At 43.6% G+C, this 13,726-nt stretch overlaps 1 protein-coding gene across 2 annotated transcripts in view; it reads left to right on the top strand.

Moving 5' to 3' along the window:
• Nucleotides 1–10,907, top strand: part of ppm1e (protein phosphatase, Mg2+/Mn2+ dependent, 1E) — a 126,562-nt gene extending 115,655 nt beyond the window's left edge. For both annotated transcript variants that reach the window (XM_072589994.1, XM_072589995.1), the window contains exons 5-7: nucleotides 1,152–1,295; nucleotides 4,127–4,220; nucleotides 7,191–10,907. In XM_072589994.1, coding sequence (XP_072446095.1) covers nucleotides 1,152–1,295; nucleotides 4,127–4,220; nucleotides 7,191–8,077 — 1,125 coding nt within the window. In that variant the 3' untranslated portion in view covers nucleotides 8,078–10,907. The remainder of the gene's footprint in view (nucleotides 1–1,151; nucleotides 1,296–4,126; nucleotides 4,221–7,190) is intronic.
• Nucleotides 10,908–13,726: the final 2,819 nt, after the last annotated feature.

Here is a 13,726-nt window from a genome sequence, read left to right as displayed (position 1 = left end):
CTTGACAACTCTGTGAAGAAATTTCCCCCCCCAAAATCTTCACTCTTACTTTGATTGTTTTAAATCTCTTAACCACTGCTTAGTTCTTCATTGAAACCCTTCATCATTTTGACCGATTTTTAGGCTTCCCTTTGACTTTCTCTTCTTCTTTTTCAAAATTATTCACTGGATGTAGGTGCCACTGGCTGGGCCATCATTTACTGGCCATCCCTAATTGCCCCTTGAGAAGGTGGTAGTGAGCTGCTTTCTTGAACGACCATAGTCCTTGGGTGTAGGGACACCCATGATGCTATTGACAAGGGTGTTCCAGGATTTTGGCCCAGCGACAGTGAAGAAATGGTGATACATTTCCAAGTCAGGATAGTGAATGGCTGAGAGGGGATCTTGTAGGTGATGGTTCCATGTATCAGCTGCCCTTGTCCTTCTCAATAGAGAATTATCCCCTTCTCTTCACTGATGTCCCCTAAATTTGCAGTCTACTATTTCACTTAAAGGGAGATGCAGGTAAGAAATGGAACTCTTTATATTCACTGTTGATTTCCATTAATAAAGGAGGAAACCCTGCCTCTTGTTTCTTGTTTGAATTTTCCCTCAGCTGCTGGACTTCTGCTCATTGCCACTGGCATAGCAGCAGGTTGAGGGAGAGGAGAGCAAGAGAATAAGAATAACTATTCAGCTCTTGCAGAGAGGGTTGTTTAGTTCAGTTGGCTAGACAGCTAAATTGTAGTGTAGAAGCAACACCAGCAGTATGGGTTCAATTCTTGCACTGATTGAAGTTACCATGAAGGATTCTTTTTCTCATCCTCTCTTCCCTCGTCTGAGGCATGGTGACCATTTAAATAAAGCATCACCAGTTATCCCTCTCATGAGAGAGCAGTCCAAAACCCTGGTAAGACTTTACCTTCCAAAGAGGTCATACCGACAGGATGTGCTCCTTCTCTGCTGTATTATTTTATGCAGATCACAATTATACTTTGTCAGCTCAGTGAAGGGGAAGTTTGCCTAAAGATATCTCTTTCTGTGGAAGCTAGAGAGGAATACAGATTCCCGCCAACACATAGAGAAAGTCAGAAATACACATGAGGATCTGGGCCAGGGTACGAATAAAGCACAAACAGAAAGATATGTTCTTCTCATTCCATTACTTTTAGAACCTGCGATGTGGAACAACTGGCGTGGTGACTTTTATGCGCGGGAACATGCTGCACGTAGCCTGGCTGGGTGACTCCCAGGTGATGTTGGTGCGCAAGGGCCAGGCAGTGGAACTGATGAAACCTCACAAACCCGACAGAGAGGTAACTCGTCAGCAATCTCAAAGCGTTGGTCATTTATTTTGTGCACAGGCGCTAAGGAAGGAGACGGAATTAAATTTCAAAGTAGGAATTTATAAAATGTTATATGGATTGACTGCCTGCAGTCTAACCTCTAACCTTTAATACATTGTCTGAGATGTCACCTTTTCTAATATAAAACCTTAAGTCATCTCAAGAATGTGACTTAGAAGAAGTTCTGGGATTTACATATTAATGAACCAAAACCTGCAACCCATTCTAAAAGATGGGAGACTTAACAGCATTCTAGATTTGTTCAATATATCGTTCCAGTTGCATGACACTGTGATCTTTGCTATAAATTCTGTCATATGATCCTGCTCCACAGCTACCTGATGAAGGAGCAGCACTCTGAAAGCTAGTAGTTCCAAATAAACCTGTTGGACTATAACCTGGTGTTGTGTGATTTTTAACTTTGTCCACCCCAGTCCAATAGCCCTTCTTCAGGCCATTCCTGAAGAAGGGCTTATGCCTGAAACATTGATTCTCCTGCTCCTTGGATGCTGAGTTTTTCCAGCACCACATTTTTCAACTCTGGTACTCCAGCATCTGCAGTCCTCACTTTCTCCCACCCTAGTCCATACTGGCACCATCACATATGAGCTAAAGGGTGATGGTAAAGGCTGTTTATATGACTGGAGTGCAGTGTAGCGTCACAGGGATTAGTACTGGGTCCCTTATTGTTTGTAATATTCATAGATGTAAATGAAAATATGGGGAGGGATGGTGGTAGGTTTTTGGAGATGCAGAGATTGGCTGAGTGGTTGACAGTGAAGAGGAAGGTGTTAGGATATAGTCAGACTGGTCAGAAGGAATTTAACCTGATAAAAGGTGAGATAATGCACTTTGGAAGAAGTAACACGATAAAGAGTGCTTAATGAATGGCAGGACACTAGGAAGTTCAGAAAATAGAGAGATCTTGGTGTGCTTGTTCACAGATCCCTGAAATTGGTAGACAAGTTAATAGGGTGGTTGAGAAGACATATGGCATGCTTTCCTTTATGAATCATATCATAGATTATAAGAACAGAGAGATTATTATTGAAGCTGCATAGAATGTCAGTTAGACCACAGCTGGAGTACTGTGCGCAGTTCTGGTCAGTGCACTATACGAAGGATGTGTTTGTGCTGGATGGGGTTGCATAGGTGGTTCACTAGGATGTTGTCTTGGATGGAGCATTTCAGCTCTGAAATAAAGCTGTGTATGTTTGAGATGTTTTCTGTGGAGAAGATTGAGAGGGGGAACCTGAGAGGTCTATAAGCTTATGAGGGGCATGGACAGGGTTGATAAAAAAACAGCTGTTCCCTTCAGTTGAAGTCTTAATAATAAGGGGACATTAAGTGAAAGGCAGGAGGTTATGAGGGAATTTGAGAAAAATGTTCTCACTCAGGTGAAGAATGTCTGGTATGCACTACTTGAGAGGATAATTGAGGCAGGAAACCTCACAACCTTTAAGTAACTGGATAACCCCTTGAAATGTCATTACATTCAAGGCTATGGGCATGGTGCAGGGAAGTGGGATGAGAGTAAGTAGTAGCCTATTTTTGGCTTGATAGGCCAAAGGGCCACCTCTGTATGGTTTTATGATCTCTGTAGTTTACTTTTCAGCATCCTAGGCTGCAAGCCATCAGGGCCAGGGGACTTATCTGCCTTGAGCCCCATTAGTTTGTCTAATGCTATTTCTTTAGTGATAGGACTTATTTCCTCCCCTGTATTCTTCAGCATTAATGGGATGTTCATAATTAGACCCTTCTGTCAGTGGTGGTGCTGCAAGATCTGACAGCTCCCATTATAAACAGGCAACTGGGATTTATAGCAGAAAGAATTGTGTTTAGGATGTACATGGTTCATGAGGTTTATTTAATATTTTATGAAGAATTTGGTTAAAGGACAGGCTAAAGGGATTGCGAGAAAGAGAGACGTGGATGAATAAGTAATTGAAGGTGACAGGAATGGTGGAGAGTGTAGTTCATAAAGCATACACGATCCTAGGACACAGTATACAAGTTCAAGAAAGGTAAATGTGATTTTATGAGACACTAGTTCAGCTGCAGCTAGAGTACTGCATCCTGTTCTGGGTGCTGGACTTTAGGAAGGATGTGAAGGCATTGGAGAGCATGCAGAACAGATTGACCAGGGATGAGAAGCTTCAGCTTTGAGGACAGACTGGAGAAGTTGGAACTCTTTTCTTTGGAGAAGGCTAAGAGGATGTCAGACAGAAGTTTTCAACTTCACGAGGCGTTGGACCGAGTGGATATGGGGCAATTGTTCATGCTCATAAAAAGATCAAGAACAAGAGGGCACATGTTTAAAGTGTTTTGCAAAAGAAGCAAACGCAAGGTGAGAAAAAATGTTTGCATGCAGTGTGTGGTTAAGAGTCTGGAACGCACAGGCTGGAAGTGTGATAGAGGCGGGGTCAATTAATGTATTTAAAAGAAAGTAAAATCATTATTTGAAAAGGCAGGAGAATGGCACCATGTGAATTGCCCCAAGGAGAGCTAGGACAGACATGGTGGGCTGAATGACCTGCTGACTGTAATAAATTTTTTGAGGTTAAAAATTGGTCATTAGGAATCTTGTTTTAAAATATTTGGCCTATTTGCTGTTATATTTGATCAGATGACATGGAATTTTCATCACCCACTTGGATACAATGTGGTGGCTTCCTTCTGAGTGCATGCCTCATTGTGCACTTTACACCTAACAATGATGGATGGTCTGTCTAAACCAAATATCTCAGTCGAGTTGATGTATGTTTTGTTTTCTGACTTGTTCTTCCCTTTTGCTCCCTCAGGATGAAAAGCAGCGAATTGAAGCGCTCGGAGGCTGTGTGGTGTGGTTCGGGGCTTGGCGAGTTAATGGAAGCCTCTCTGTTTCCAGAGCCATCGGTGAGGTTTTTAAATCAGGAAACTGGCCCTAGTTATATTTTCAGACTCATGCCCGTTGTTCGACACATCGGCTAGATTTTTAATTCCTTGGAGGTCAGAAAAGCAGACTGATCTACCCGACTAGTCTATGCTTCACACATACCTCTCTCATACATCAGCATAGCACTCTGTTCCCTTCACGCTCATGAGTTTTTCCAACTTTCTCTTAAAACATAAATGTGGGAGCGAGTTCTATATTCTTTTCATCTCTTGGTAATCACTCCATAATTCCCAACTGGATTTATTCATGACTACTGTAATTCTCCTATCCCTGAGTGATGATCTCCCCAAGAAGTTGAATTGTCTTTTTAGGTATCTCCTATCAAATACCTTCTTAAACACCTTACATTTTAAATATCTCTCTTAGATCATTCGAGAGAAAGGTGCCTGTTCAAAGTTTGGGAGAAGATTTGTAGCTCGGATGCTTGTTGTTGTGGTTCTGTTGCAAGACAAATTCCCAGCTCGGCAAACAGAACCACAACAGGTGCCTGTTCAATCTTCCCTAATAGGATAATCTTTTGGATCTTCAGTCATCCTCAAAACTTATGGTCACTCTCTCCAGTGTCTCTACAAATTCGTAAAAAAATATAGAAATCAGAAGTGTTTCCAGTGCTTCATATGACCCAGTCATTCACTCTAGCTCTGTCTAGTAGCGGTTTGGAATTTTCAGGTTGCGTACATGGTCCAGTTGGGATTCCCAAATTTAAACTTAAGACAGGAAACCTTGCCAGCCTGCCCACCTCAATTTTCCACGTCTGTGGACCATATGCGGAGTATGACTAGAAGCCTAAACTCAGTTTGCTTTTCAATCAACTTGTGATTTATTAATGTGGCATCAGCTGTAGCACTGAGCCAGAAAGTATGTGAATTTGGATCCATTACTCAGGCCAACATTCTTAGTGCCAAGCTGAAATGTGGCTGCAATGTTGGAGGTGCTGTTATTTTCCCAAATGAGACATTAAACTAAGACAAGATATTGGACTACACCTAAAGAAGTTATAGTGCTCTTTATGGGAGCTTACTGTGCAATGCTTTGCTGCAATTATAATTTCAGAAAAAGAGCTTCATTGGCTGTAAAGCACTTTGGGACATAAAGGGTCATAAAAGCTCGTTGTGTGTACACCTCCAACTCTTTGTATCTCAGACACTGTGGTCACTGCCTCTGCTGCATCCTGTTGAGCAGAATGGGTAGATGGCTTATGGAGTTTGGAAGAATTAGAAGTGAACTCATTGAAAATCTAGAATGACCTGGGAGGCCTCAACAGGTCAAAAGGTGAGAGGTTGATCTGCCTGGCAGGAAAGTCTAGAAATGGGCAGCAGGATCGCTCTGTTATTTCGGACTGAAACGAGGAGAAACTCACTGAATTAAAAGATTGTGAATCTTGGAAATTCTGTACCCTAGAGGTATGTGATATTCAGTCACTAAGTAAATTTAAATATGAATTTTGGTTTGAGAGACTCATATTTAAAAAGTGACTTTAATAAAAGGTCTCCCAAGGCATTTCGCAAGAACAATATAAAACACAATGTTCCCGAGCAGGAGACATAAGATCATAAAAAATATGAAAAAGTAGGTGATTCAGTCCCTCAAGCCTGTTCTGCCACTCAATAGGAACACGGCAAAACTGACAACCCTCAGATAAGAAATTCCTCCTCATCTCTGTCTTAAATTGGTGCCCCTTTATTCTGAAACTATGCCTTCTCGTCCTAGACTTTCCCATGAGGTGGGAGCATACTCTTGACATTTACCATGTCATTTACCCTTACGAATGCTACATGTTTCAATGAGATCATCTTTCTTCCAAACTCCAACGAATAGAGTCCCAACCCTATTTGACCTTTGGTCATAAGACAATCTCTCCATTAGGATTTAGGATATAGGACCCAAAACTTGGACAAAGATGTGGGACAGCATCAAAGCAACAGAGAGAGGCCTAGAGAGAAAGGTAGAGGGAAGAGTCCCCGAGCTCATGAACAAGGCAAAGGCACAGCCACCAATAGAGGAGAAATTAAATTCAAGAATGCTGAAGAGGCAGATACCTCAGATGATTCAGGGGTTGGAGGATTACAGTAGTGAAGTGGGGTGAGACCTTAGAAGGATTTATAAAACAGGACAAAAATTTTAAAATGAAGGAATTGCTTGACCAGAAACCAATACTGATCATGGTTAAGGCCTGGCTGTGAATTCTGTATAAATTGATGTTTATGAAGAGTGGAACAGTGGGAAACCAGTCAGAAGAACATTTAGATAGTCAAGTTGAGAGATAAGAGTGTGGTGTTGGAAAAGCACAGCTGGTCTGGCAGCATCCAAGGAGCAGGAGAATCGAAGTTTCGGGCTGATGAAGGACTTATGCCTGAAACGTCAATTCTCCTGCTCCTCGATGCTGCCTGACCAGCTGCGCTTTTCCAGCACCATACCCTTGACTCTGATCTCCAGCATGTGCAGTCCTCACCTTCTCCTAGTCCAGAGGTAACCAAGCGATTTCAGTAGCATATGATTGGAAATAGGGGGATGGGGCAAAGTCAAGACAGTGTGACTGAGAAGGAAATATGAACTCGCAGTAAAGATGAAGTCAGAGGGATGGAGTTGGAAACTAGGGAACTGAGTTTGGACAGAGGGGAAGGATCGGAAACAATAGTTGCAGTCTTCCCAGTGTTGAATTTCTGCTCCTCTAGTGCTGGATGTAACCATAGTATGGAAAGCTGGAACTGAAGTGGATCATACAGTCAAAATCTGATTGAGTGGTAGAGTCGGAAGGCTGAGAGATCCCTGATGGTCTCCTGGTCCTATTTCTGATGTTCTGGTCCATTTCTCCTGTCAACCCTGAGGGGCAGGAGTCCTAAATTTTTATTTCTCTCTCGGGTTTTCGTGTCTAACTTGTTTTTATTTTCCCCACCCTCCTCCTCAAACCCGCACCTCCTCATTCCCAGGCGATGCCGAGCACAAGCCGTACATCTGCGGCGAGGCGGACAGCGACTCCACCGTGCTGGACGGCACCGAAGACTACCTCATCCTCGCCTGCGATGGCTTCTACGACACCATGGAGCCCGAGGAGGCGGTCAGGGTGGTGTCCGATCACCTCAAGGAGAACAACGGCGACAGCAGCATGGTGGCTCACAAGCTCGTGGCGAGCGCACGGGACGCGGGCTCGAGCGACAACATAACGGTCATCGTGGTGTTCCTGCGCGACCTGAGCGCGGCGGCGGAGGAAGAGGGCGGGGCCAACGGTCACTCCAAATGGACCGGGAACTCGTTCGACGGCGCGCAGGGAGACGGCGGTGATGACAAAGAGAACCGCGGTGACTATCAGGGCTCTCGAGCCCAGCACCAATATGGCGCCGCCTCAGAGCTGACGCAGGACACACGGGAGGACTCACTCACCGACAGAACTAGCCTGGTTCTGGGCCCCCCGACGGGAGGGGTCCTCCCGGTGGCAGCCGGTGCCAAAGAAAGGCCCGCAGGGCGGTGCGGGCCCGAGGAGCCGGGTAGGGCCCCGAGCCTGCGGGGACGCACGGACTTGGCGTCGGGCGCCGTCCGGCACCGGAAGAGCCGGCCCGCGGGGCGCTCGAGGAGGCAGGGCCGGGCGGAGAGGCCGGCTCCCTGCTTCCCCGGGGCCCTGGCGGCCAGGCAGCGAGGCCTCAGCCGGCGGGCCAGCAGCAAAACCGTGAGGAATCGCAGCGGCTCAGTACACCGGGCACCGCGGCAGAGAAAACCGGGCAGTGGCTGCGGCTCCGGGGCAGTGGTGACTCCTGACAGCTGGAGTGGGCAGGTGCCAGTCATCTCAAGTAGCTCATGTCGACTTCAGCAGCAGCAGTAGTAATGCTTTCCCAGTCTAACCTCCCTCCCCGTCACTAGACTGGAGTTGTTTACTCCCCCTGTTCCTAGGCAATCCTCACCTCACTCTAGCTAATTTATAATTCAACTCAGTAATCTTGACGTTATCTTATATTCCCGGCCTAGGCATAGTAAACTGAAGCCCATAAACAGTAAGCCATGCTGCCCAGGAAAGATCATATCTTAAACTGGTTTCTGTAGACTGAGCAGCATCACTGTGGCATTTTACCTCTAATAATCTTCCCAGGACATTTCGTGACGCCCGAGAGCCAGCTGCCAGGAGTGGGGCATGGGCGGTGGAGAGGAAATTTGTCATATTCCGATCCACTTGTCTGACACGTAGCAGGAGTCAGCAATTCAGTTTTTCAAGCGTTCTCCGCTATGCCGCACCTGTTGATCCCTTTAGTCCCCAACTTCCACAAGTGACATACAATTGCTGCAGTTTCTGACTTGCCTTTGTGGTCAAGCAGCTCCCTTTTCACCCAGTGAGAGTGCATTTATTTTTTTAAAAACCAATTTCAGCAGCATTGCTGGCTGGCAGTGCCAGTCATTTTTTTGCCAGTTATACTCGGTCGGGGGAGGGGAGAACTAGTTGAAAGCAACTGAATGTTTTGCTTAGACACTTCAGAAAACAGTTGAGAGCCAATTTCATTGAAGTTGGAATGGAGTCACACATAGTCAAACCAATTGTGCTGGCATATTTCCCTCTTTAAAGCTCATTGTGGACCAGTTTTGCATTTAGGATAATCCAAAGGCTGTGTGGGCACATTTACTGCCTTTTATTTCCTGAACTGAACTCAAATTCTCAAACTGTACAGACTTTCTCAATATATTCATCTAGGTTTCTGGCTTAACACTCTTCAAACATAAGCGTTATAATAAAAATATATTTTAAAAAAGGTAATGTTACACCAGCAGACCTTTCTAGATAATGCTCCAGCTACCCCATTCCCAGCCCTCTCCGTGGTCAGTCCTCAGCCAGTCTGGTGGATGATTCTCAGCCATTTCCTTCACTGTCCATGCACCTCCCTCGCCCCACTCCAACTTCCTCCTTCCTAGGACTGAATGGTGCCCGGAGATATTGGCAGCCTATGAAGATTTGCAAACCCCCTTCTCGAAGAGATGTCTGACCTGGTCCCGGATTTACCTCAGTCAGAAATCGGAAAAGTTTAGAGCTGGGCTCAACTGAAACCCAATCCTAAAGAAGGGTTTCATTTCCGATTGGATATTTGAAGTGGGAAGAATGTGTGTGAAAGTGAATATCTCTCAGTTTACAGAACTCATTAAACTGCATTAACTGTGATTTCTCTGATAATCAATAGTTAAAAGTATTTGTTTGTGTCTGGCTGTGGAATTCATTCATAGGGAATCAAGCTAGTGAGGCTAAGGCTCTCAAACTGATGATTCCTACTCCGATAATGACTTTTCTCAAACTAAAGGCTCTTGTATTTGTTACACATTGAATAGGTGTCCTGGCTGGTATTATAAAAATCATATACGTTAGTACACTCTTCAGGGCACTCCCCACCAAATACTGGCAGTAACAGTCATGAGTTCACTGATAGCTAGTTAATCTTTATAATGTATTTCCTTCTGAAGGAACTAAAGGTAATTCTGTAAGACATGTATGATGCATTAGTAGTTTTTGGTCTGATAATATACCTGTACTGATAGCTGTGAAAGTCTGACTATGAAACTGTGCTGGTCCCCTGTACTGCTGCACTAGAACCTGTGCCACTGCTTACAGTGGATCTGACTGTATCACTTCACCTGTACAGGTAGCAATCCAGCCACTCACCTAGGGTAATCATAGTTTCAATGTACATCTCTGGTGTTCTGGTTTTAGTGTAACCCATTTTGTATTGGTACCTGTACAGGTACCTGTGATGGTTTGAGACTACTCTTCTGACTGTGCATCTGAGTTGGTGCCTCTAGCAGTCTGCATATCTGCCTGCACAGATGTCAACTGTACATCAGTTTGAAAATACTTCTTACTGTACACCTGTACTGGTGCCTATAGTTGTATTGATACTGACTACAACTGTAGCAGTTTGACTGTACACTTGTACTGATGCCTGCAGTTGTACAGGAATTGCTTACAAATGTAACAATGTGTCTGTACACCTGTAGTTGTATAGGTACTGTCTGCAATTGAAGCAGTTTGAATACTGGTGCCTGTAGTTGTATAGGTGCTACCTACAATTGTAGCAATTTGTCCGTACACCTGTACTGGTGCCTGTGTAGGTACTGTCTACAATTGAAGCAGTTTAACTACACATGTACTGGTGCCTGTAGTATTATGGGTGCTGACTACAACTGTAGCACTTTGCCTGTATACTTGTACTAATGCCTGTAGTTGTATAGGTACTGTCTACAGTTGAAGCAGTTTGACTGTACTGGTTACACACTTTAAAACAAGCCTGGCTTTGTAACACGTAGTGTTTAACTAATTGCAGCTGGTGGTAGCAAGTAGTCTTTAACCTAGTTTGAATTTCTGTGCCCTTATTTGCTTCTTGTTTAAATAAATAATAAACTCCCTCCCCTCCTCCCCCCACAACCAGTACCTGTATTTACATGTTCAGTATCTTGTAATTTCTAATGATGGTATTTCTGGTGATAATGTAAAAATTATATATATATATATATAGGTCTTAAAACTTGAACACCAAAAAGGTGACAACACTATTGTAATTATAATCTGTTTTAATGCTGTTTAGTCTGTGTACATTTTGTGTTCTATGTAATATCTCTTGTGTATTGAAAATGGTGGAGCACTTTGTATTATTAAAAGCAAAGCCTTTAATAATGATTAAAGGGACTTCACCAGTTTGATGAGCCCTTCTTTACTTGCTGGGCTAGTAGGTTGACAGAGGAGGCAGAGTTCCTCGAACATGACATCTTCATCAAATCAGCATATAGAAGAGGCCCTTCAATCCATCATATCTGTACGACCAAAATTCTGCTAAATCTACACGAGTCTTACTTTGCCACACTAGGCGATGTTGAATATTGTTATACTTCATTTGGTTGTCCAAGTACTTTTTAAAGGTTGAGATTTCATGCCTCAACGACCCTCCCAGTTAGTGAATTCCAGACCCCACCACCCTCTGGATGAAAGGAGTTGTCCTCCAATCCCTTCTAAATCTCTCACCTTTTGTCCTAGAAGTGCACCCTGTTGTTACTGACCCTTCAGCTACTTTCTCTTCAGCTTGCTCCTCAAAACCTTATAGATGTCTATTAGGTCCTCTTCAATCTTCTCTGTTCCAAAGAAAACAATCCAACCTCTCTTCATAGCTAATCTGTTTCATCCCAGGCAAAATTCTGGAGAATCTCATCAGCATTCCCTCCAGAGTAATCATATCCTTCCTCTAGTGTGCTGATCAGAACAGTAATATTCCAACTGTGGCCTAATTAACATTGTGTACAGCTGCCTGCTGTTATAAGCTATGCCATAGTTGATAAAAGTCAGTGGAGGTGGGTACTGCAGATGCTGGAGTTTAGGTCAAGATTAGAGTGGTGCTGGAAAAGCACAGCAGGTCAGGCAGCATCTGAGTAGCAGGGGAAAAAACAAATCAATGTTTTGGGCAAAAGCCTTCATCAGGAAAGCATCTCTTATGTCCCCTTAGCTATTTGTAAAAAAAAAATCAGCTGTGGCTGGCTGGCAAGCAAGCAAGCAAGCATTTATTGCTTCTCCCTTGTTATCTTTGAGATGATGGTAGTGAACCACTGCAGTCTATACACCCATACAGTGGGAATTCCAGGATTTGGACCCAGCAACAGCAAAATGAATGGTAATATACTTCCAAATCAGGATAGTGAGTGACTTGTCATGGGAATGTTTTATCTTCTTTACAAGTCTCCCCTATCAGACCTTGTTAAAGGCTGTGCTGAAATCCATATAAACTACATTGACTACACTACTCTCATCTCTTCACCTGGTCCCCCTCAAAAGACAGCATTAGATTTGTTCACTATGACTTCAAGCTAACAAAGCCATGCTGACTGTCTCAGATCAAATCTTCTAACTCCAAGTGGAAATTAATTCTCTCCTTCAGAATTTTCTCTAATAATTTGACTACTGACATGAGAGCAACCAGTTTGCAAGTTGCTGGTTTATCTCTACCACACTTCCAGTTGTCTGGTATCTTGTACGTGGCCACAGAGGCTTAAAAAAACTTGGGTCAGGTCCCAATCATTTCCTCCCTCATCTCCCACAGCAGTAGGCTGAGACACAATTCATCTGGACATGTGGATTTGTCTACTTTTAAGCTTGCTAAATCCTCCAATGTCTCATTCTACAACATGCTGTTTAGGAATCTCACAGCCCACCACTTCAAATTCTGTACCCACATCCTCCTCCTGAGCAAAGATAGATATGAAGTACCTGTTTAATACTGTGTGTCGAGCCAGAGGACACTGGTAGAGACCAAGGGGGCAATGGGCTCTTTACTTTCTCTGGTTGTTCTCTTTCCCTTGATGTATTTGTAGAAAATCCTGGGGTTCTCCCCCTAATCCTGCCCACTAGTGTCTTTTTCCAATGCCCCTTAAGTGTATCTCATTCAAAGGTAGGTCAACATAGTCAATAACAGATATATAACCTTCAACAAACAGTGGGTGCTAGGTCTGTAACTCTGTTGATTGCAAGATGGAAGCTCCTTCACTGCATAAACAGACTTCAGCAGTTTCATCCAGCTCAATGAGCTATCACAAGTGGAACTGCCAGCAAAAGAGCACTATGCTGAGAATGAATCTTAAGCAACACTTAGTTCTCTAGGAAATGGCAGCTTCAACCTCTGCATTGAAGGCAACTGGCTATTGTTTGCAAAAGATTCTCAAAAAAACCAATGCAGAATAGGGGCCAATGCAGCAGACTGTCCTTAACACCCCTGGAGGCCAACTTTGGGTTTGCACCAGTCTCATAGGATAGAAATGTGACAGGGGTTAGCTCTGCTTAATGTTCCTATCTCTGAGCCAGAAGGCCTGAGTTCAAATTTGACAAAATATCTACAAAAGTGACCAGCATTTGAGCTAAAAAAAAAGGTGTAGTGTAGAATGTTTATGCAGCTTTTTTGAAAGACTTGAAACTTAGTTTTTTTAGGGATTGCACTTACTAAAGACTATTTGCAACATGTGTATTGTCTGGTAAGTTCACATATGATGTTGGGTTTAGAAACTCTTGGTTAAAGGTGCAGAGCTCTTGGGGCTAGAGCTTCATCTTTGGGTATAATCAGAGAATTGCACCCAAAATTGGAACTGCACTGATCAGGCAGATTCCACTAAAACAAAACTCCCTTGTTGCAAATCTGCCATGAAACAACACATTTGGCCAATTAATCATAAAACATGGACACCACTGTGCAATCAGTCCACACAGACCATTTTCCAAACTAATGTACTTGGCCTAAATCTCTCCTAACCTTTCATGTTCATGTACTTACTCAAATTCCTTTTAAATGTCTTTAAATACTGTAACTATCTGCAGCTAACATTTTCTCTGGCAGTTCATTCAACACACTAACTACTATTTAAAAAAGTTGCCCCTCAGGTCCCTTTTAAATCTTTCTCCTCTCACCTGAAAATCGTGTTCCCTAGTTTTGAACGCTCATTCACTAGGGAAAAGGCCCTTGTCATA

The sequence above is a fragment of the Chiloscyllium punctatum genome, chromosome 19 (assembly GCF_047496795.1).
Source record: "Chiloscyllium punctatum isolate Juve2018m chromosome 19, sChiPun1.3, whole genome shotgun sequence".
Taxonomy (NCBI): domain Eukaryota; kingdom Metazoa; phylum Chordata; class Chondrichthyes; order Orectolobiformes; family Hemiscylliidae; genus Chiloscyllium; species Chiloscyllium punctatum.
This window is presented reverse-complemented; position numbering and strand designations above follow the sequence as displayed.